Raw genomic sequence first — 25,503 nt, forward strand, 5'->3', positions numbered from 1 at the left:
GGTGCCAGGACCTGGACGTAGGCCCAGGAATTCTGATTTCAAGCTAATGCTCTTTCCACCATGATGGTGTTTCCCGAGCCTGGCGGCTGGTGAGAAAGCCATGTGGAGATGGTTAACAAACCAGAGTCGAAGCCCCTCTCCACCCCCTGACCTACTGAGTCACTCTCAGGGTGAGGCCCAGCCACTTGCGTTGTCAACCACAGATGATTCAGATGCACTCCTACCTGCTGCCCTCCCACGCCGACCAGCTCTGAGGCTACAGCCCAGCCAATGATATCAGGGCTGACAGTGACTTTAGAGGCTAGTCCTAACACTGAAAATCATATGCTCCTCTGTTAGTAACCTCCTTATTTGTAAAGAGTTCATTTATACCTCCCAGGGCACTGCTATAGAACATTGCTGTGTTAACAGCTCAACTTCTAGAAAGTCCAAGGTTAACAACAGCTGTGCCATTCATCAGCCCCAAGGAGAAAAGGTCAGGAAGGTTTAACAGCCAGGCTTATGAAGGCCTCAGAAAGGCTGTTGAAAGGCCTTGGGGCTGAGAAGAGGGGCCCAGGCTCCTATGCCTGGCTCCAAACCAGCTGGACCCCAGCTTGTTGGACACGCCTGGGAAAGGCGCTTGTATTGTCAAGACTTGGCAAAGTGAGGGGCAAGGACCTGGCAATTAAGTGACCACAAACCTATCCAAGAATCACCCATCAGGGGATTGCAAATAGTGGGAAAGTTCTTCCTGTTGGGAAGATTGAGGCAAATTTGGAGGGATTGGGCAAACCCCCCAGCAGGCAGGACCACTAAACCCTAAACTCAGTCAAGAGAGAGACCCTTGCCACTAATGTTCTCCAGAGGAACAATCAGGAGTTGGTGTAAGGAGTCCTCCAAACTGACTTAACCTGCCTTGAACCCAGCCAGCAGACACCCTCGGATTGTGATTTATAAGGAAGGGTCACCTCCAGAGAGGAGCCTGGGCTACTTGCCTAAGTGCTGTATGCAGGTCAGCCTGGAACCCATTATTATAATCGCTGGGAGAATCAGCTAGGAGACAAGTTGGAGCAAGCCGAAATTTGAAAAACACATTAACAGTGGTCTGACAAGATGCCAGAAGAGCCTGCCAACAGGGACAGCTGGAAGGCCAATTTTTTAGTCAATACTGAAAGGTGGTTGCTTAAATATCCGAGTCAACACACACTGATTTCTCTCCGGCTCAATACTCCCGTTTAATTGCACTGGGGAGTCTCTCCACTGACACAGCTAACACCCAAATACAGAGTGGAATGAAAGAAAAGCACATTATTGAAGTGCAAATGAGGTCCTGGGTGCAGCCTGCAGGCCTGGGTCCTGCTGGAGTGTTTCCTATTGCCCTGGCAGATGTTGGCTGGGCCCCACAGTGATTCAATGAGGCCCCCTTTTTAAGAGAGCCGAAGGAAGGGGTGAGCATCACATCTCAGCTGGCCCTCAGAGAGGGGTCCATGTGGTGTGCTCCTTGCCACTGCAGCTCCATGTGCTGCCAGGGCTCTGAGATACTTTTCAGGAAAGATGGTCCTCACAGGGGGAGGGAGGCAGTGGGGAGCCTGCTTCCCACACCTGGAGCCAAATCAAATGGAAATGTGTGCCCCCAGAGAGGGAGATTAGTTTAGCAACCAAGTGATAACCGGGTGAGGTTGACGGCAGATGTGATCGATGAGGTGAGTCTTGAGTGTCCTCTGACTGCCTAGAGATTGGGAAGCAGGCAGATCTCTGAGTAGCAAGATCCAACAGCCTAATCTTCCAAGTCCTGACAGGTTTTGGCTACTGATGGAAACACTTTCCCATAAAGACGCCCACATAGGGGCCAGGTGGAATGGCTCCGGGGCTGGAGGTGAGAGTGCTCCTACAGTGGCCCTCTGCAGCCTTCACCCACCTCCAAGCTAAGCAGGACGTTATCAGGATGTAGCCGAAAACCTATGAGAACTGGGATCTAAACCACCATGAAAAGGCAGGCCTTAGGAGCAGGGGACATGAATCCTTCAAGGCTAAATTCTATGTCTGCTGCCAACCATCGGAGATAAGAAGCCTGAATCGCAGTAAACTCAAACTCAAATTACTTGGGGAAGTTGTTAAAAGCAATTTTTGATTCGGTAGGTCTGGGTTTGGGTAGCTAGAGTGAGGTCCAATGGCCCAGCTGGCTTGGTCCTCATTTCTCCAAGCTCCTGGCTCACATTACATAGTGTATCATTCACCTACAGTGTGTCAGCTATTCCTCATTAATACACCTACTAATCACATCCAACAATCAGATATCTGTTCAGATGGAGCCCAGAGAATCTGAGAGAAACATGGCTGGGCCATCGTGAAGCCAAGAAGCCCAAGTGCAGCAGGCTACCACTTGGGGAAACTAGAAAATTGTTTTGGTCTGTTACTCAAAGATGGCTCCACATGGACATGGTGTGCCCAAGACAAACAAGCCTGAAGATCAAGTCCTACTTCTTCTACTTCCCAGTTGTGGGACCTTAAATAAATTATATAACCTTTCTGAACTTTAAGTTTCCTACCTCTGTTATGGAGACAGTCATGTGACTGTTGTATCAAGTGAGATAATGTGGGTCAAATGCCCACCACAAAGTAGCTGTCCAACAAATACCAGTTCTCCACCTTTCCAGCTTTCCCACCCAAACCGGCCTCAGTTTCTCCTTCTCTAGTGGTTGGTGTTGGTTTTTGTTGAGGAAAGTAACAGTTAGATGGGTACTGAATTAGGGGCCCCGTTGCGAAACTTGTCTCCCACCTCTAAGCAAGATGCCCAGCCCTGCCCAGCCCTGCCCAGCCCTGTTGGTTTCTCCTGTGGAGGGACCCCCCCATGCAGCAGAAGTTTGAAAAATGAATTTGTTCACCTCCCTGGAGCAATAGTTCTTAGGCCTCCCCTTCTGAGCTGTGTATAGAGCAGCCATTTAGGAATTCTAATGGCAGAGACCTTCTCCCTATGAATGTTCCTGTGGACTCCAGCAGCTCCTCATCTTGCCCCATACTTCATGCTCATACTTTTTGTGTGTGGATAGGGAAATTCAAGGCCAGACTGTCCAAAGCTCCTGCCCACCTCTCTGACCTCATCCCTTACTGCTCCCTTCCTCTTCCACCCCTCTCTAGACTCACTGGCCTTCTTATTCTTCTTTGAACTTGCCGAGCTTACATCTGCTTTAGGGCATGAAGCTGCCTGGAAGCCCCTGCCCAGATAGCCATGTGGCTGGCTCTTTCCCTTCGTATACAGTGCAGCTTAAATGCTCCCTCCTCAAAGAAGCCTTCGCTGGCCCTCTTCTCCATTATTCAGTCTTATTTTCTTCTTAACGTGTATTACTACCTGAAATGATCTTATTTATTTTGTTACATGTTGTCTGTCTTCCGCTACTAAACTGCAAGCTGTATGAAAGCAGGGACCACATGGTTTTAGTTCAACGAGCATCGAGCATCAACAGATCCTAACATAGTGCGTGGCCTTGACACTCTGTATTCTAGGAGCAGCAACAGTTTTCCAAGAAATGTTGTTGAATGAATCTATGAACATTACAATTTCACACCACAATAATATTAGATGACTATTCAGGGCTTGAACGTCATCAGAAACACGCAGATGTAGGACGGTAGGTAATGGGGAGGGGAGGGAAATGCCTCTGGGTAATGGCAGAAAGTTTGCTGAGAGCTTCTCGTGTTCCAGAATCCAATATTCCACCTGATGCCGGATCAGAGCAAGGGAAGTTTTGCTCTGTCTCCTCTCACCAGAACTGAACAGAAAGGTGCTGATCATTCCCTCAACCTCAGATTCTGGGGAATCTGAAAAGTCTTCAGGCATTGGGCCAGTGCCCAATGCCAAGGGCTCAAGTGACACTCAACTAAGAGATATAGTCCAATAAAAATAACAATGGCTAAGCTCTTTATTTGGATTATTAAACTGTTCTAACTCTTCAAATGGATTGTTTCATTTGTCTTAAGAAATTGTCTCAGTGACCAGGGATGGTTTTTAGAAAATCCTTGGGAGATGGTCCTCTGTAGCAGACATACACTACTCCTTGTCTCAAAAGCTTAACTCCATCTGGATCACCTAACATGGGGTTTCCAGAAAGGCAGAGAGTGGCAGTGGCTGCACAAAGCCAGAAAGGAGAGGGGGAGGAGGGTTGCTGCTCCAGTGATTCATCCTGCAGGCCCATCCCTGGTCCTTCACCACTCCTCTGTGACCCCATACTCAAAACCCAGCTGTGTCAGTCCTGAGAATGGCTCTGGAGGGAGCTGAATGGCTCACTAGGGCAGTCAAGATTAAGCATGAATTGAGAGAAACCTCTCATCCCCACCACCTTCAGGGACAAAGCAGAGAAGAGGGCCACTGGGCCTATGCTTTGTGGCAGTGTCAATGCTCTGTGGTCCCTATGAGGCACCATCTGATGGGAACAGTGAGGAGGTACCCAGCCCTCCTCATTAACAGGTGGCATGCTACCAAGGGCACCATGGTCCGGAGAAACTTCATTCTATGGGTATTAATAAGTTCTGAGTATTAGAGATTCTTTTGGGGGTGGTGCATACAGGTCTCTTTCAGAATGAAGGGCCCCCTCGGACACTTGGGGTGGGGAGGTGGGTGGATTGGGGAGCATTAAAAGAGAGTTTATTCAAAATACAGTGAGCAACGAGCAGAAGCATCCTGCCCTAGGGCCCCAAACTCCACCTGCGCTATCCCTTTCTGGCTCTTTCCCATCCCCCGTGAGCCATACCTCTGAACCCACTGATTCTCTTCACATGCAATGCAGCACTGGGAGTCTTTGTAACCGGTATGGTGTACTCGCCATCTGCTGCGTCACTCTTGGGGAGCAGCTGTCGGCTGTCCGCGTACCTCATGACTGCAACAGGTGTGCTGTCTTGACTTTCTTGAGCACTTGCTTCTGCAAAAAAGCATGAGGGGAAGGAAAAGTAAGAACATTCATGCAAGCAGGCTTCATGAGCGGCAGAAGTGGGGGCCTTTGATGTATCTGAACATCAGCGGCCCCTTGGGGCTCTCACCTGCAAGGGCACAGAAAGGACACAGCTGAGGTCCCCTCCCCCTGCATTGCTGCAGTCTTAAGACATAGTTCTTGGCGCTGGCTGCACGTTCGAATTGCCTCAAGTTCATCTTCTCAGTCTCCCTCCCGCGCCTCCCCCAAATCATCCAAAGAGCCAGTGTGTGTGCCCCATGAGAGACATTCTGAGGGAAGAGGCCAATTTAGGAAGAGCATTAGTGTGCATATTAGTGTTTCTGTATCTCTCTCCTCCATCCCTGGCGTTGAAAGACTCCATCTTGCTGTATGGGAGAAAGTCTCTTGGCCCCTGGATGTTAACGGGGTCAGATTCTCAAGCCACTTCGACACTTAAGGAGCAGTGTCAGCATGGGGTCTCCTATGAGGGATCCTGGCCTTCCTGTTCCTGCTGGAGCTGCCAGTGCTGCGCTCTGTGGGGATGGGAGGGCCAGGCACAGAGAGACAGACACCTCCTTCCCTAGAGCCTGACAGGTGAGGCTCCCCACAGGAAATCCTAGGCTGATGGAGAAAGAGGTGAGGGAAATGTAAAGAAGGATGAAAAGGAAAGAGGCCGAGACCCCCCTTCTAGGATCCACACACCAGGGTTGTGCCATTTCTCTGCACAGAGATACCTGGCCAAGGGGGTGGGGCTGGAGGCTGACATCAGCCCAGAGGAAGAGGTGGCTTTCCTCTAAGATAAGCCACGCCTGGGTGCTGCCTACCAAAGGGGTGCCTTTTCCAAGTTTGCACAGGGACACTGTTTAGGGTCTAGGAGGGGCTATCTCCTCCCCCTCTTTCCACATCCTTTCTCCCTCCTCTTTCTCAGCATCCATATTGAGATCTTCAGTTGAGACACTTACTCATTTTCTATTCTCAGTTGTTTATGTTTTGTTTTGTTTCCAGCTCAGAACTGAAAGTGGATTAGATGTTACTGACTCAGACCATGTTCCAGAATCCTGTTTCTCAAACTGGAATGTTTGGGAACCCCTTGCAGGGGGAATGGGAGAAAGTAGCATTGGGTTTGGGCTAGGCACACCTTCTGAGCAAGATTCTGTCCCGTTCTGGTGCTAAAGCCTCCCTCTCTGCCTTCCTCTCTCCCACAATCAAGTGACAAAACACCCTCCTCCCTCTTTACTTTGTCTATTTCTAACAAAGAAAAGGAAAAACTGTTTGTTTACCCCTCTCTAGCAACTCTCCGTACCGTGGGGAGGACATGGTGGGAGGAAGCGAGTGATGGTGGGTGAGGCACCTAGATCCTAGAAATTCAGGGGCAAAATCTCTAATGAGGGTGGCTCGTGGTCTTTATTAGCCAAAGCTATTTCTAGTTTTTCACTTAGATCTTCCCGTCTCAGTGTCTCCATCAGTAAAATGTGGCCCAAAACAATTGCAGGTCTCGGGATACTAAGGTGAGCTGATATTAGAACGAAAGCACTATGAAAACAATCTTCAAAGTTCTTCAAATACCCATCTCTTCATTGGGATAACCCCACTTTAAAATATAGTAACCATAATTCACATGTCCCAAAGAGACATCCTGCATGTATTAGCTATGTAAACATGGAACCTCTGGATTTAGAGATTTTCCTTTTCAGGCCTCTGGAGCAGCTAAAGATTAGCTCCTGTCAGAACGAATCCATTTCCTTCTCCAGTTTGCTTCAAGGGTTCAGAAAGGTTTGCCTCCTGCTACTAGGTTTCCCCCTCAGGTCAGCATTTCCCAGCATTAACCAGGGTGGTTGTTAAGGGGCCCTGACCGCATGGGGTGGATGGATCCGCCTTGCCGCTGACGGAGACCCTGTTGTTGGATTCCAGCTGCTGCTTTTTTTGAGCCCTGTGCGCCAAATGGTGATCCCTGGTTCAGCTTAGCACTAGATTGTTTTACCCTAAACTCACTCATGTCATTCCTGGAGTTGAGTGAGTCATGGATTTTGTACTGATTCCCAGTTTTGGAAGCCGGCAAAAAATGAGGAAGGTGGAAGGTTCCAGTGTGTGAGGAAAGCCTGTTCTGGAGCCTCCTTGGAGGCTGAGGAGCAGGGGGAGACTCTGAAATCATCCCCCTCAGCTGATGGAAAAAGCCCCTTTCTTGGACAGGGAAGAATCTTGAAAATGAATGCATGAGGGACCCTTTAGGCTGGATCCATCAGCCCAGCTCAAGGATGTCATAATATCCAGGAGGCAAGAAAAGAGCATTTAGGGCAAAATGGTTGAGCTGATCCCCGGAAGCTCTCACCGAATGGAAGGTAGCAGCTTGGTGGTGGGTGGGGATGACACCCGTGTTGACCCTGCAAACCCAAGGACCACTCTAAACACATCCAAAGTTGTTAGTGGAAAAAATATTCAACACTAATGACGAGGCTTCTCTTTTTCACCCAGCCTTGTGATCCAGCAGAGTTTGAGGTCTCCCCACGATCTCATCCTCTGAAGCATTCAAGTTCTGGATCAGAAAGTATGTGGTCATCTTCACTTTATCTTTCACTTCAATTTCACCCCTTTCAATTATTTCAAACCCTTGATTTTCCAGGGCTCTGCACAGAGAAAAAAATGCACCAGATATCCAAGACCAAAGGTTTGTAACTCGAGAGTTGGCCACAACGTTAAGCATGATGGGAGAGGAGAAGTCTGGGACCCAGGACACCCAGGAGGACAGGGGCTCCAAGACATCAGCCCGGGCCTGCTGAGGGGGGGCAAAGAGGCATGAAGCTCAGACATTCTGAACAGGGTGCCAAAGGCAGAGGGAGAGCACAGGGGACCCACCAAAACCCTGTGCCCTGTCACCACGTTTTCTCCTCCAACACAGCGCTCATCCCCATAGCCCTCACACTTCTACAACCACGTCCCCAATGCCTCTGCGTGCACCATCCCTGCATGATTCTGAAACAGCAGGCTCCTTGCATATCAGCCCTCTTCTTTCCATCTCCCCCAAGCTCCTGATATACCCTACAGTTGTCATCATGCTCATCCTAACTACCTAAGAATCTCCAAGATTTCTGGCTGCCAAGGAACTGAAGAAGAAGAGTATAGGGACGGGACCATGAAAAGAGACAGAGCTATGGGTAATTATACAATGTTTACCTGTTTATTTATTTACTGGCAGCTGAGAGATGTTGGAGAAAAACCACAGAACCATGCAGACTAGCAGTGTTTCAAATTCATGGTCAGCTGCCTCAACTGGGTCTTGGCACTTCATCAGCCTTCCCTTGTCCTTGGCTGGTTCCATGGAGATTCCAGACCTTTGCCACACTCCTCATGTTCCCCCATTTGGCACCTGCTCCCCCTACTCTCAAGCTGCTGACCGTGCCTCCTTCTTCGTGGCTTTATCTACAAAATTATAACCATTATAGGTGAGACCCTGCAACTTCTCACCCCATTGACCACACTCACCCTTTCCCCTAATCTCAGAGGATGAGGTGTCTTGTTCAAGGACATCCCATTCATGCCCGCTTGCCCCCTCCTCGGGGCCTGGGTCCACCAGCCACCCCCTCCGCTTATCTTCAGCTTCCTCTCCATTTGCATCCTCCCCTCAGCCTACTAGCATGCTGAGGTCTCTTCCAACCGAAGTAGAAGCAAACAACTTCTCACTTGATTATCTCCTGCTTTAATCCCATACAAACACTCTCTTCCTTTTATCCTTCAACCCACAATCCAGTGTCTATGCCCACCGTTCTACCAGAAGCGCTCTGATAACGTTCCAAAAACCTCTGGTGAATATTTTTCAGTCCTTGTTACTATATTTGACATTTTTGTTCAATTCTTCCTCCATAAAAATATTCACAAGGGGGCTTCTCACCCCAAACTCTTCTGGTTTTTTTCTGTTTCTTCCTCCTCTTACATGGGCTCCTCTTCCTCCCACCGCAACCTAAATGTTAGTTCTGTGCAGGATTCTGTTGTCTTTCCACTGTTCTTCTCACACTGCATCATTCTCCATGTGATCTCATCAACTCTGATGGCTTAATTACCACCTATATGTTGCTGACTCCAAGTCTAGATCCCCAACCAACAACTTGACTCCAAATTTCATCCATCCATTTAATGGCAACACAACTTAGAGGCTCCACAATTCCTTTGAATTCAACATGTCCAGAACTCATCATCTGCCCGTATGAATGGAATCTCTCTTGTCTTATCTCAGTTGGCAATATCACCATTCAGGTCCTAGTCATCCAGGATGGAGACCTGGGAGACATTCAAAGCTCCTCCCTCTTTATCATCCCCCATTTCTAGTAATTACCAAGTTTAGCTGATTTTACTTTCCCCCAAATTTCCACTGACAAGTGTTCTGGTTCAAACCAAACTCCTAACAGTTCTTCTCTTTCCCATTTCCTGATTCTCAAATCTATCCTTACAATATCTCTAGAGTGATCAGTGTCAGATAGGACCCTAACCTTGGCATTGTCTCTGATCTCACACTCCTTAGGCTCTCTTCCTCACCTACAGTGTAAGTCCTGGCCCTTCGATAGGGCACACACAGCTCTCACCCCTTTCTGCTTCCTATCTTCTGCTCCAGCAAAGCTAAATTGTTTGTAGTTCTCTGCACTTATTCTACATCTGTGCTGTACTGCTTGTTTTTCACTCCCAATACCCCGGTTTTGGCTAAATCCTACTCTGGAACTCCTTGTTCAACATTTAGCTCAGGAATCTCCTCCTCCACAAAGAATTTCTTTACTGAGTTAGGCACCCTTGCCCGGGCTCCCATAACACACACTATAGTTCCCTCAGCCACGAGAGTGCAGTGGTTAACTCAGTACAGATTCTGAGCCTGTCCTCCAGGTTGTATCCAGGCTCTTTCTTTCCTAGCCTGCTTGTGACCTGAGGCAAGTTATTAACCTGATTTTTTCTCACCTGTAGATAAGAATAAAAATAGTCTATCTTCACTGAGTTGTTGCAACAGTAAATGAATTAACATATGTAAAAGAGCTTAGAACAGAATGTGGCCTATTGTAAGTGCTCAAGAAATCGTAAGTATTGTTGTTTTGTTTTTTGGTTTTTTTTGTGAGGAAGATCAGCCCTGAGCTAACATCTATGCCAATCCCCCTCTTTTTGCTGAGGAAGACTGGCCCTGGGCTAATATCCGTGCCCATCTTCCTCCACTTTATGTGGGACACCGCCATGGCATGGCCTGACAAGTGGTGTGTCAGTGCACGCCCGGGATCCGAACCCCGGGCCGCCAGCAGCAGAGCACGCACACTTAACCACTACGCCACCGGGCTGGCCCCCATAAGTATTGTTTTACGCATATCTTTATCGTTGTACTTATCACACTTTAAAAATAATGATCTGTGAATATTTCTTTCTTCTTCCACTAGACCAAGGGTCAGCAAACTTTTTTGTAAAAGACCAGATAGTAAATATTTTTAGCTTTGGGGCCCATACAGTCTCTGTCACAACCACTCAACTCTGCCATTGTAACATGAAAGCAGCCATAGATGATATATAAATAAAGAGCATGGCTGTGTTCTAGTAAAACTTTATTTACAAAATCAAACAGCAGACTGGATTTGGCCTGTGGGCTATAATTTGCCGATCCCTGCACTAGATCATATGCTCCTTAAGAGCAAAAACTATCTTATAGTAGAGGCTCGACAATATTTATTGTCTGACACAATGTCTTCTGGCAGCTAGTGTGGCGTAGAAGAAAAAAACACAGATTTCCTACACTACCCCCATCCCATGGCTGCTAGGCCCTCTGTAAGTTCTGGAAGGAGAAAGGACTAAGGAAGGCATGAATAAAGAAATGGCTACCTGTAGGCCGTGGGGCTGAGGTGCACTTAGTCGGGAAGCCCATGACTTTCCATCCTAGAAGCTGTGTTCACAGCATCACCAAACAAGCAGTACCATGGCATCTTGTCTCCCACGACACCTGCTAAGACTGGTCCTCTGTGGATCCCCACTCTGATCTGTACAGAGAAAACCTCACGGAAAAGGGACCATCGAATGCTCTTGCTTTTATTTTTAAATTGAAGTATAATTTACATAAAATAAAAAAGACAGATCTTAAGTGTTCAGCTCCATGAGTTTCCACAAGGGCATTTATCCGTGTAGCCACCATTCAAATATAATATAGACTAGCTCCATTACCTTGCAAAATTATCTCGTGCCCCTTTCCAGTTCAGTTCCATCCCTCTCTGCAGAGGTAACCACTTTCTTATTTCTTTGACCAAAGGTTAATTTGCCTGTTCTAGAACTTCACATAAATGGAATCATATAGCATATGCTGTTTTGTATCAGGTTTCATTTATCCAAAATAATGTTTTTGAGATTCATCCATATTGTTGTACGTATCAGTTGTTCATTCTTTTATTGCTGAATACTATTCTATTATAAGAATATATCACAATTTATTTATCTGGTCTTCTCTTCATGAACATTTAGGTTATTTTCAGTTTGGAGCTGTTATGAACATTCTTGTACAGATCTTCTTGTAGACATACATTTTCATTTTTCTTAGGTAAATACCTAGAAGTGGAATTTCCGGGTCACAAGGTAGATGTATATTTAATGTTACAAAAAACCTTGCCCAACACTTCTCCAGTCTTTGAACCATTTTACATTCCTATCAGCAATGTGACACTTCCAGTTGTTCCACATTCTCACCACCATTTTGTCTTCTGGTGCGTGAGAAGTGATATCTCATTGTGGCTTTAAGTTGCATTTCCCTGATGGCTAATGATTTAAGCACATTTTCACGCACGTATTGTCCATTCATATACCTTCTTTTGTGAAAAGTCTGTTCAAGATTTTTGTTCATTTTAAAAATTGGGTTATCTTTTATTGTTAATATATAGGAGTTCTATATATATTTGGATATGTAATATATATGTACTACAAATATTTTTCCCCTTCTGTGAGTTTGTATATTCATTTTCTTTAATAGTAGAAATTTTAAATTTTGATGAATGTATTAGTTTGCTAGTGCTGCCATAACAAAACACCGAAAACTGAGTAGCTTAAACAACAGAAATTTACTTTCTCACAGTTCTGGAGGCTGGAAGTCCAGGATCAAGGTGTCAGCGGGGTTGGTTTCTCCTGAGGCCTCTCTCCTCAGCTTGCAGATGGCGGCCTTCTCGCTATGTCCTCACATGGCCTTTTCCCTGTGTGCGTGCATCCCTGGTATCTCTTCATGTATCCAAATTTCCTTTTCTTATAAGGACACCAGTCACATTGGATTAGAACCTACTCTAACAGCCTCATTTTAACTTAATCACCCTGTTAAAGGTCCTATCTCCAAATATAGTCACGTTCTGAGGTACTAGGAGTTAAAGCATCAACATATGAATTTCAGGGGAGACATAATTTGGCTCATAATAATGAAGTTTATCAATTTTTTTCTTTCATGGTTAGTGCTTTTTGTGTCCTACCTAAGAAATCATTGCTTACTCCAAAGTCACAAAGCTATTCTCCTATATTTCCTTTCAAGAAGCTTTATGATCTAGCATTTATGTTTAGGTCTATGATACATAGCAAATTAATTTTTGTATATGGAGTGAGGTAGGCTTGAGGTACATTTTATTTTCCGTTTGGATATTCAATTGTAACAGAACCATGTCTCAAAAAGAGGTTCCTTCCTTCACCAAATTGATTTGGTGCCTTGGTCAAAAATCAGTTGGCCTTTAATATGTAGTAAATTTCTGGATACTCTATATTGCTCCAATGATCTATTTGTTTATCTTTCTGCCAGTTCCACCCTGTCTTTATTACCATAGCTTTAGAATAAGTCTTAAAATTAGGTAGTATAAGTCATCCAATTTTGTTATTTTCCAAGATTTAAAATTAGATTTAAATAGTTTGTTTTTATTTCATTTTCCAATTTTTTGTCCTTAGTATGTAAAAATTCAACTAATTTTTATGTATTGTCCTTGTATCTTGTAACCTTGGTAAACTCTCTTATTAGATCCGATAGGTTACTATGGTTTGTTATGGTTTTCTAGTTACACTATTATTTGGTCCGTGAATAATGACCATTTTTCTTCTTCCTTTCTAATCTTTATGTTTTACATTTCTTTTTCTTGCTTTATTGCACTGAGTAGGGCTTGATATATTTGACTAGAAGTGCTTGTCTTTGCACTTATCCTGTTTTAATTTGCTAAGCTTTTGGATATGTGGGTTGATATCCTTCATCAATGCTGAAAATTCTGAACCATTGTCTTTTCAAATATTTCTTCTGACCCATTCTCACTCTATTCTCCTTCTAGGACTTCAGTTCCACATATAGCAGTCCATTTGATATTGTCCTACAGATCTAGGATGCTCTGTTCTATTTTTTCACCCTGTTTTCTTCTTTGTGTTTCAGTTTGGATATTTTCTATTGCTCTGTCTTCAAAATCTCTGATCTTTTCCTCTACTGTGTCTAGTCTTTTTCAAGCCCATAAAATGAATTTTTTATTTCTGATTCCTGATATCATGGTTTTCATTCCCATAAGATAGATAGATAAATAGATAGATAGACAGACAGATAAATAGATAGATAAAGATATAGTGTGTGTGTACTTCCCATCTGCTCAAACTTATTGTTCCCCTTTTCCAATAGATCCTTTAAAATATTTATCACAGTTATTTTAAAGAGTCTGTCTGATAATTCCAACATCTAGACCATCTTTGGACCTGCTTCTATTGACTATTTCTTTTCTTGGCTATACACTCACCACCATTTTCTTGTTTCCTCTTGAATATCATATTTTAAATTATTTAATTGTATTTGTGAAAGTTCAGTAGAGACTGAAGTAGATAATATTTACCCATCAGAAAAGTTCATAGCCCTTCTTCTGTCAGACTGCTAAAGTGAAGACCGAGTGAATTAATCTGTATTTGAATTGGGTCTGGGCTTTCTCCAGAGATATTGCTAGGTTCCAGTCAGCACTAATTTCGAATATTATGAAGGTTAGATCAGGACTTTCTCTCCAGCTGGGTTTGGGATCTGAGTGCCAGCAAGTGTCTGAGAACCTCCTATGCTTTACAGCCAAGCCTCCAGTTTTCTGAAATGTGGGAGATCTCTTTCTGCTTTATAGACCAACAGTGAGATTTTTGAGAGTCTCCTTGCTCCTCAGTCCACCCTGGCTCTCTGTACCTTGGGAGATTTCTCTCTGCCCCCAGAATTAAAAGGGTCATTGTAGTGCTCTTGGTAAAAGCCAAGAGTACCTCAGAGGAATTTCTCTCAGTTCTTTTACTCTAACACTACCCTTCCATGGGCCACTGCCTTGCATTTGGGGAAGGCCCCATATACCTCAGGGACTGGAGAGCTCTCTCAGCTCTCCTCCCCTATTCCTAGGCTGTGGCTGAATAACCCCATGCACTTGGTGATGGCCTGTGCGAAAGAGTTGGTAGATGGGTACAGACTCTGTGGCTAGGACTTATCAAAGACAGGATCTTTTGGATTCTAACTTGTCATTCCAGCCCCAAGGTGGCCATTAAAAGTTCACTAAAATTTATACTGTTTTCTTCTTACCCTCACCTCTGATGGATTACTTCTTCTGCTGCTCTACTATGGATGAATGTAATTATGGGTGTCTTCTAGACAGCACACAGACTATAGGTCTCTTGAAAGGGCTTGTCACTTTCTAGAATTGAGTTCATTTATATTTCTTTGCTCTCTGACAGGCTTTTTAATAAACTACCAGTATGGGAACAAAAGTCGCTTGCAGCTTTCTATATTCTAACCAGACGTACTTGTCGTTTCACATTTTCATGCCAGATTTTATCCTCCCGGAAATAAGATTATAAATTCCTCTAGGAAAAGGAGCCTGTCATTTATTTCTCTGAATCCTTCAGATCACCTAGTAATACTGTCTCATGTATAGTAGGACCTCAGTGAATGTATATTAAAGGCTATATGAATGAAATAACAGAAGATCTCAAAGAGTACTAATTTTAAAACTGTAGAAATGGCAGCACAATTCTCTTAAGAGAGAAAATGTTTCCAGTCCTTTCCTCTACTTCCCTAAATAAACCCACATGATACACTGTTTCTGGTGGATATTTAATGATGCTCCTAACTACGTCCCTATTCTTATCTTAGAATTAATAACACTTTTTCCTGTTTTCTTCTTGGTAAATCCACCATGAAAGTTTCCAGGAATTCATTGTTTAATGTCGTTCTTATTAGTGTAGCATTCTTTACATCTCTGTTGCTATGCCTCTTTCACACACACACACACACACACATATACTCTTTCTAATTACACAACAGTATATTTTCAATTATTTTTTCTTCAGTGGCTTACATTAGAGTCGTTTAACTGAAACACTTATCTCTTATCTGACCTTCTTATCTCTACTCTCTCATTAGTTCCCATCTTGATGTTTAATTTCTTACACTGGGGGTTTTACTCAACAGATGTATCTGTGTGTCTACAACAAGCCAAGTATTGTAGACATGTTGTTCCTGTGACTACCTCAAGCCAGCTTTTACTCAGAAGACTGCAGTGGACACAATAACCAGGACCTGCAGTATTTCTCAGCTTCCAAATCATTGTGGTGAGGGTGGGTATAGCACATTTTTAGAATCTCCTGCATAGGCATTATAATTTGGAAAAATCATATTCCATCTTACAATGGCTTTATTTATTTTTGGTTGGCTATTTAGTCCATTTTGAAGATTGGACTGATAGGAGCAGAGAAGGGATTAGATTTTAAAAGGCAGAGACACTGCTCTAAGCTACCTTAAGATGGTTAGGTTCTGCTGAGCAGACAGAAGAGGGCACCTACTTTTCATCTTTAAATTTGTCCAACTTTCATAGTGTGAACAAACTTCCATACTTGGAAGAGTAGCATCCTGTGAGAAAGGCGAACAGATGTCTCACTAATGGCCACATAGCGGAAGGCAAGCTATTCTGAATATCTTATGGCACCGTGGTGTCTAGCCTGCTGGCTAGAGGCAGTTTCACACCTCAGCCTGAGTTCTGAACCTGTCAGACGGCATGCTGGATACACAATTTCCCTAAGTGGGGAAAAGCTGGCTATTTAGTAAACCTGAACCACTTGTTGAAATGCTTGCACAAAAAAGCAGGAATTACAAAATTCCTGGCTTTTTCATTCAAGATTCAAATTTCATTTAAATTCAAGATGGGTTGAGCCCTACAAAGTAAATGAGGAGATGTGCTCAGCACTGTCCTAAGATACGGACAAAGGAAGTTTGCAGTGAATCACATGGAAATCTGGAGCTCTAAAGCCTCTTCCAAAATTTGAGAGAAGTTGGAACAATGATATCCTAATATCTCTATTACTTAGGAACATATGCAAGAGAGGAAAAGAGTTGGGAGAAATTACCCATTTTAATTACTGTAACATATCCAGTAATCATCAGAGCAGTCTAATAAACAGAATTCTCCTTTTTTGTGTGAGATGGTCGGTATTAAGCAAAGTACTCAGTTACTCTTTACCTGGATGGGCTCTCCAGTAACAGGATGCATCACTTCTTTTGCAGAAATTCTCATCCCCAAGGCAAAATTAGCTGCTCTAGGAGCATGGCTTCCAATAGGTACTGGGACATCCCTACCACCATATGAGCGTCTCCTATTGTTTCCACCTGGAAGGGAAAAAGAAGGGTATTCAGAGAGTTTCCTTAACGCATGAAACATATTACCAAATATTTTTGTCATTTTTCTGCACATTGTCAGAAGGACCATATTAAAGTTGTTGATTATTTGCTAGGGGTATGAGGAGTGTGAGGAAGGAGGTGAGAAGAAAAATGGCTCAGAAAACAACGAAGAGAGAGAAAAAAGGCCTTCTGTTTTTGGTGGAAACATCCTAGAGAAGATGAGCTCCTGGGGTAGTCATATGATACTATGTATTAGATGTATATTATTTGCAATAGATGCCGATGAAATTTAAGAAGGGAGAACCATTCCCTGGAGAAACAGTGTTTGCTCCTCAAAGGCCTCTTAGCCCTGGGTATTATCAAAAGATTCCTAAAAAACTAAAATTCCTGAAATACCTCCAATTCCCTTTTAGCTCTTCTTCTTCACCCCACTCCCATCCACACCAAACCCCAGACCAGTGAACAGAGAGGCAAAGAAAGGCCTATAACCGAGTGCCTGCCCTGCCTGAGCACACTGTAACAGACACCCCATGGTACACAAACACTTGCTTTGTAGACCTCGTGGAGACTGGGTAATCTGTCAAACTTGGAGTACATTGAATTCAGCATGTTCACTATTTGGATAGGTTCACAGGCAGCACAGATGTTAGTACATGTCACCACATCACTAGAAAGGATTGTGCAGGTTTTAAATTCTCCTGCAGAGAACAGAAACCAGGTATCAGTGATAGCCAAGGATATAGAATAATAATTCTATGAATTTTGAATTCAAGTGCCCCTTGGGAACCAAATCTGACTGTGCCTTGGGGATAAGGAGCCAGATGCCATTCACCACTCACCATTCATCCAACAGACATTTATTGAGTGTCTGCTGTGAGCTAGTCATCATGCTGGGAGAATCATATAACATTAAGCAGACAGGGCCCCCACTCTTCAGGAGTTCCCAGTCTAGAGGAGGAGACAGAGGAGTAAACAAATACTCACTAAGATGTGACAAGTGCTGTGGGATGACAGAAACGGGTTGGGTGGGCACTGGCTTACAGAGAAGCCCCTGGCCGGTGGGCCAAGGCAGAGCCTGAGCTACAGGAGACCCAGGGCAGAGACTGACAGAGACTGGTCACTGTCATGATAGTGGTGAATTCCCTATCTCTGCACAGGGGGCAAGCCGCCATATCATCCATATGTCCTGCTAACTCATCTGGCCGCTTCCACTCTTGCCCCCACTGTTGCTAATTTCCATATAGCAGCCAGATGATCTGTTTAAGTCAGATCTCTGCCTCCTCTGCCTCAAATTTTCTACGACTTCTATCACACTTAGAATAAAACACAAAATCCTTACCATTGCCTATAAGGGGCCCCCTCTGTTCACACCACCTCTGACCTCATGTCCCCACACTCCCTCTGGCTCACTCCACTCTGGCCACACTGGCCTCCTTGGGGTCTTTCCAGCATGTTAAGTGTCTCCTGCTGAGGGCCTCAGCACCTGCTGTTTCCTCTGCCTGACACATTCTTTTCTCAAATATCCACGAGGCTCTGTCTCTCACATCTCAAATGTAACCACCTCAGTGAGAACTGTCCTGACCACTCTATCTACAATAACAGTCCCTAGATCTCCATCCTCTTAGCCTAATTGCTGCCCTCCACCCCGTAAGACATTTGTGGCATGATATTTTATATGAGATTGTTTATTTGGTTATTGTCTATCTCCCCATTGAAATATAAGCTCCATGAGATGGAAGGATGTTGTGATCTCTGCTGTATCCCCACCATCTAGAGCAAAGCCTGGCATGAAGTAGGTGCTCAATAACTACTTGTTGAACAACTGAATGGATGACTCTGAACACAGCTGGGTGCCTTCTGTATTATTAATACCTCTGGTAATAATCTCCCCTTTGTGTAACTTTCTCTTCCCTTTGGCTGGCTCACCATTCTCTCTTTATATTCTTCCTACTTTTCTGATCTCCTTGTTTCACTGGCTTTTTTCCCTTATTAAATAATAGATGTTCCCTAAGGTTCAATACCCAACCCTCTTCTCTTCTCACCTCATGCCCTCTAGGTGATCGTATTCATCATTTATGGAGTCTATGATTAACCACCACCCACACTGCAATAACTCCCAGATCGATAGCTCTATCCTAGAACTTTCCATTGAGCTCTCCCTACAATTCCTAACTACCTATTGGTCATGCTATGTGGAGTATTCCACAGGCATTTCAAACCCAACATTTCTGAAACTGACCTTACCACCCTGCCCTCAAGGCTGTTCTTTCTGGTTCTGTCTTAGGATAAAGCATCACATCTTTCTACACTAGAAACCTCACACTCATCACTGACTCCTATCTCTTACCTTCCCATCTTATCACTTATGAGATGCTGCTGATTCCTACTTGTGCTGCCTTAATTCAGGAGTTGACCATCACTCAACTGCACTTGAGTGCAGTTCACTACATGCATTCACTACACTGCAGCCAAAATCATATTTATAAAGCTAATCACATCCTTCCATTATAAGAAAAAAAAACTTCAATGAATCCCTACATCTAAAATAAAAGACAATTTCCCTTTCCATGATCATTCAGATTCATCACTTATGACCGGAGCCTCATCCTATCCGTCCGGCCTCAACGGGTACCGCTTTGCCATGTACACAGTGCACTGTGCACTGCACAGTGCACAGGGACAGTGCACTGCAGTGTTTATCTTCATGCTGCCTCACCTTTGTTCTTGTCCTCCCCTTCTCCTGAAATCCTTTGCCTTCTTATTTTGCTGAAATTCAGGCTCAAGGCCCAACTCAAGAGCATACACTTTATATAAGCTTTCACAGCCTCACCCTGCCCCATCTCTTTCTCCTCTGACATTTGTTATTAATTTCCCTGTCATCTGTGTTTCCGCAGCACCTTCTGTGGTAGAAAGAGTATGAATTTTGGAGTTAGATGGACTCTGATTGGTTTCCCAGCTTTTTACTCATAAACTAAAGTGAATGCAAATTTGCTCAGCTGTTATGGATAAGAACATCTCCCTCATAGAAATGTTCAGAAAATTAAATGAAATAGCGTATGTAAAATGTCTAACTCAGATCCTGGAACAATACTTGCTCCTTAAGGCAAGTATTGCACATGAGTTTCCTTTCCTTTGTCCACCTCCACCCCCATTAATTTACTCTGTATATATCTGTCAAACCCACAAGACGATGGACTCCTGTGGGTCCCCAAGTCCTGGGACAGTACCCTGGCACTGAGTTCACCATGGCTGTCTGGTGAATGGACACTCACCATGACAAATGGAAAGTGAGTTGAGAGTAAACATGGCATTCTTCCCTCCAGAAATATTTTGCTCTCCCAAAATGGTCCTTAGAGGCACACATGATTTATTTAATGTGTGGGTGTATCATTTCCAGTTATAGTGAAGAACCCTATTCATGGTCACTGAGCAAAGAGGCCAATCTCAAGATACAGCTTTAAACTCTTAGAGGATGGAATATATGTGTGTGTAGATGACAGGCATTTTTATTTAATCCATATTTCACTCCTGTATCATTTTTATTATTCTCAGTGTAGAGAGAAGAAAACTAAGGATATACAGCTTAAGTAATTAGCCAAAGAACATGTTGCTAACAAGAGCCAGAGCCAGAATCCAAACCCAGATTTGTCTGGTTTCAGAGCCTGTGGCCCTAACCATTAAGGTGCACTGCCTCCTGCTCAGAATTCTCTGTGAAGGGAAAGGAATGCCTTACCTGCAGCGACCTTTTTGCCCTCCTTCAGCTGGTTGGCCACTTGTTCAGGCAGCATGGCATAAAGCAAGGTCTCTGTTTTCTTCTTTTCTATGGCCAAGTGCTTGGAGAGGATCCACAGCTCCTCCTTCTTCCTCTCCAGCTGGTTGGACAGCTCAATCTCAGCCAGTCGCTGCTGGTTCAGGAGGATGAGATCCCTGGTGGTGTCGTGGGGGGCGATGTCAGAAAGACGCATCTTGCGCTCCTCCAGCTCCTGCAGGCCGTGGAGCTTCGGGGAGCACATGTATCTCATGCACCGCATGGGCTCCACCCAGATCATCTGGCCTTCCCACCACGGAGAGAAACGTGACAATACAGCATGTCACCAACAGGAGATGATATCACTGGCCAGATCATCACCCACACAGTATGCCTTTCTATCCACTACACAGTCTCGGTCCTTCCCTTTTAGCCACATTTCATGAAAGTTATCCATGCTTTCTGTCTCCACTCACTCATCTCCCTCTCTCCCCACAACGGCTCTCTCCACAGCTGCTATTCTTACTTTGAAGTGGCTCCCGTCCATGGTCTCCAAACTACCTCCTCCAACACAAGCCTGTCAGCCTTTTCCTTACTCAGCCCTCCCGCCATTTGATGGTGTTATGTAGACTCTCCTCCCTGAAATCTTGTTTCTGGGCACTTCCCTCACACTACTTTCTCCCTGAGATTTCTCCTTCTTCTTTCAGTTACTCCTTTGGGGTTTTTTGTTCATTCCTTAAACGCTGGTGTTCCCCAGGGTTCTGTCTTGATATTCTTCTCTTTTAGCATTCCACTACTGTATCCTATACCACGCTGACAAGGAATCTGAATTTCCAGAGGAAACCTTGCTTCCCGGACTTAGGATGCTTATTTCTTTAAAAATAGATATGTTCATTATTTTATTATAAAATTAATACACATTCATTGCAAAAAAGAAAAAAGTGGAATAAAATAATAAAAATCACCCATAATCACACCACATAGATAATCATTGTTAATATTTTGGAGTGTATGTTTTTATTACCAAAAAGTGGGGTTATCTCGCATCTTATTTTTGTAATCTGAATTTTTCACTTAAAATATATAATAGATATTCTTCCATAGTATTAAATATAGATATGCATCACATTTTTGCTGGCTACATTGGTTATACTATATTATGTTTAAGCAATAAGCTAGCATTGATTATATTACATCTAATTTATCACTCCATAGACAACATTGCAATGAACAACCTTGAGGAAAGTGTATAATCATGGCTATTTTGTTAAAGGATCTATTCTTAGACATGGAATTACTTAGACAAAGAATATGGTCACTTTTAAGTCTTTTGATACATATTGCCAAATTGCCCTCCAGAATGATTGTGACAATTTACATTCCCATCAACAGTGACTTTTTTTAAATTACGTATTACGTATTTATACATGAATGTATACAATTGAACTCACCTTCAATTCTCTCGGCAAATCTTCTCTTTCTTTGTTAATTCTTTCATCACACTCGTACTTAGTCCCTAGGAGGAGCCAGGCACACTCTTTCAGACTTGGAGGATATAGCAGTGACTCAGACTGACAGAAGTTCCTGCCCTCAAGGAGATTACATCATGTCTTTTCTCAGTTCATAACACCCAGCTACCCAAGCAAGAAAGTTAATAATTATCCCAAATAGTCTTTCTATTCTTCAACCCCTACATCTGGTTACCAATTTCTGCCTTAATTATCCTGTGACTCTATGCCCTGGTCACCACCCCAGCGCCACTGCCTGAGTGCATTCAGCACTTTAAAGCTTCTCACCTGCTCTTCAGTGGCAGCCTCTACCTGGCCTCCCAGCCTCCACTTTCTCTGGTCCATCTACCACATGACTCCAGATTGATCAAGATCGAAACCTCAAATCTGTTCATGGTAGACACCTATAAATGTTTGTAATTGCACAACAGAGCTCAAATCCTCATCTTGCCAGCCTCATCTCCCATCACTCCACTCTACGACTCATTTGGGGTTCCTCTCGGATGTCACCACAGCTCTGCCTGTGTTTATGCCTAGCACACCTAATCGTCAGTCTAGTAGAAAAGACCGCTCAAAATGCGTGCCCCATTACATATACACATAAATTAACTCAAAATGGATCAAAGACCTAAATGTAAGAGTTAAAACTATAAAAACTCTCAGAAGAAAACATAGGAAAAAACCTTCATGACATTGAATTTGGCAATGATTTCTTAGATTTGACACCAAAAGCACAGGCAATAAAAGAAAAAATAGATAAATTAGATTACATCAAAATTTAAAACTTCTGTACATCAAAGGACACAATCAACAGAGTGAAAAGGCAACCCATAGAGTGAGAGAAAATATTTGCAAATCATATTTCTGAAAAGGGATTAGTATCTAGAATATAGGAAGAACTCCTACAAATCAACAACAATGAAAAAAACTGATTAAAAAATGAGCAAAGGACTTGAATAGACATTTCTCCAAAGAATATATACAAATGGCTAATAAGCACACAAAAAAAATGCTCAACATCACTAAAGATTAGGGAAATGAATATTAAAACCATAATGAGATATCACTTAAAACCCATTAGAATAGAAATTATCCAAAAAAAAAAAAAAAAAAAACCCAGAAGATAACAAGTGTCCCAGAAAATGTGAAGAAATTGGGATACTTGAGCACTGCTGATAGGAATGTAAAATGGTATAGCAGCTTTGGAAAACAGTATGGCAATTCCCGAACAAATTAAAAATAGAATTACCATATGATCCCGCAATTCCACTTTTGGATATATACTAAAATGAATTGAAAGTAGGGACTTGAAGAGACATTTGTACACCCATAATTCACAATAGCCAAAAAGTAGAAGTAACTCAAAAATCCATCAACAGATGAATGGATAAGCAAAGGCAATGGAATAATATAATTATAATAATATAATAATAATTCAGCCTTAAAAAGGACAGAAATCCTGACACATGCTACCACATTGGTGAACCCTGAAGACATTATGCTAAGTAAAGTAGCCCATCACAAAAGGACAAAAATTGTATGATCCTACTAATATGAGGAAGCTAGAGTAGTCACACTCAGACAGAAAGTAGAAGGTGGTTGTCAGGGGCTGGGGGGAGAGGGAAATGGAGAGTTGTTGTTTAATGGGTACAGAGTTTCAGTTTTGCAAGATGAAAAATGTTCTGGAGATGGATGGTGATGATGGTTGTACAACAACCATTAAATAAGTGAATGTACTTAACACCACTGAACTGTGCATTCAAAAGTGGTTAAAATGATAAAAAGTTTAGGTTACGTAAATTTTACCACAATTGAAACAAAAATGAAAACAAAATGTGTGCCCTATTAACAGTAGGTCACATGATCATGTTACTATCTAAAAGACAGACATTAAATTAATACAAATAGTACCACATACATTCTGAAAATTTTGGTAACAGAGACCAGAACTTTATAATTGTGCATATATATGTATACATACACATATATATTATATTTATAATATAATATATGTATAATTAGAGTTCATTTATGTCTAAACCAGAAATGGGTGGAAATAAAATATATTGTTTACAGATTGGGCCAAATGGAAATGTCAGAAAAAACAACTGATCTCAATGTAGTCTTTGCCCCACTTTTTATCCAACTTTTTTTTCTCTAAGGAAGATTTGCCCTGAGCTAACATCTGTTGCCAGTCTTCCGCTATTTTATATGTGGGTCACTGTCACAGCATGGCCACAGACGAGTGGTGTAGGTCCACGCCCAGGAACCAAACCCGGGCCACTGAAGCGGAGCACACCGAACTTAACCACTAGGCCATCGGGCCAGCCTTTTTATCCAACTTTTTTGAGGGAGGAAATTGGAAAACTCTGCCTCTCTCCTTTCTGACCAGTCTCCCAAACAGCAGAGAGCAGTGGGGAAGGGGTGAGTTACTACCTCAGAGTTTGAGGGTGGGTAGACTTTTTCATGCTTCAGGCGTCATTTCCCTTTGTGCCTTCAGGACAAATTGACTGTTGGTAAATTTGCAGGTGCTGAAAATGTTGAAGGTAACTTGGGGATGAATGATGGAGAAATATTCATCCAATCGAATCTTCTGGGTTTGGAGTCCTGGGACATACTTCTGAATATCCACTCAGCTTGCTTGACCCTCAGCTATCCACAGAGGACAGATGTAAGACTAGGGCATAGAGAGCAACCTGCACTGCAAACTTTCTCTTAGAAGTGTCATTCTGGCCATGCCTTTTGACTCACTGGGGGGAAGGGGTCAGTAGTGGAACAAACACCAGAGAAGTAATAAATTTATTTTAAAAGTTAAATCTGCAGCTAATCTCTGAAAGAGAAAAGAACAGTGAGGGAATGCTCGAAAGTGTGTCTCTGACTAACCAGAAACAGAGGTTAAAGCTCTCAATTGAGCTAATAGTGTTTCCCTAGCTCTGTGAGGTCTCTCTGTCTTTCTGTCACTGTCTCTGTCTCCGTCTCTTTAGAATTAATTAATAAAGAAACTAGCAAGTTCTGTAACATTGGATCTGACACCCAGGCCTGGGTGAAGGAGTCCATCATGGAGGTGGAGAGACACCTGCTGTCTCCATGGAACACACAGAAGGAAGAAGCAAAATGAGGATCCTTTACGTAAAACGTCCAATACCAGCACAGGCTGTCCAGGAATACTTAACTTCACTAACCACGGGGACTTTGTTAGCCTGCAGAATCAACCTGACCTTATGGAATAAGCATCATTAAGTTTTCTCTCATTCTATGCCCAAAACTGAAAAAGAAAGGGAGGTTTTTAAGTAGATTAGAATTTAAAATAGTAGTAGTAGCAATAATAATAATAATATCCTCATGGCATTGGGGAAAAGCTGGGGTACATTGCTTTATAATTCCCTACTTGTTTCTTATAGGGGTGTTTATTTCCCCAGTTAGATCAATGCTTTGCAAGCAGAGATGACCCTTAAATGAGTAAATGTCATAGAATCTGTATCCAGCAGTCCACTGGTAGATGATGATTCAACATGTCTATGCGTTGAAATAAATATCAGAGAAAATCACGATGGCTGAAGGCATTTTAACTGATTTTTTTGGACCAAATTTACTTTGCCTAATTGCCCTTTAAACAAGTTTATAATCAATTTAGTTGACATATATTTTATCCAAGGAAATCGATAAGGACCCAACGTTATCCATTACCGGTCATCCTCACACCTCCCACAGAAC

At 43.1% G+C, this 25,503-nt stretch overlaps 1 protein-coding gene across 1 annotated transcript in view; it reads right to left on the reverse strand.

Moving 5' to 3' along the window:
• Positions 1-25,503, reverse strand: part of LOC101405522 (guanylate cyclase soluble subunit beta-2-like) — a 70,725-nt gene that overhangs the window by 5,103 nt on the left and 40,119 nt on the right. The window contains 10 exon segments of the mRNA XM_087435745.1: positions 4,800-4,895; positions 5,729-5,739; positions 7,391-7,528; positions 10,743-10,897; positions 16,376-16,485; positions 16,488-16,521; positions 17,083-17,231; positions 20,267-20,587; positions 24,226-24,423; positions 24,426-24,441. Of these exon segments, the coding sequence (XP_087291871.1) occupies positions 4,800-4,895; positions 5,729-5,739; positions 7,391-7,528; positions 10,743-10,897; positions 16,376-16,485; positions 16,488-16,521; positions 17,083-17,231; positions 20,267-20,587; positions 24,226-24,423; positions 24,426-24,441 (1,228 nt within the window).

Source organism: Ceratotherium simum, chromosome 10, assembly GCF_057802395.1.
Source record: "Ceratotherium simum simum isolate JZ-2026a chromosome 10, ASM5780239v1, whole genome shotgun sequence".
Classification (NCBI taxonomy): domain Eukaryota; kingdom Metazoa; phylum Chordata; class Mammalia; order Perissodactyla; family Rhinocerotidae; genus Ceratotherium; species Ceratotherium simum.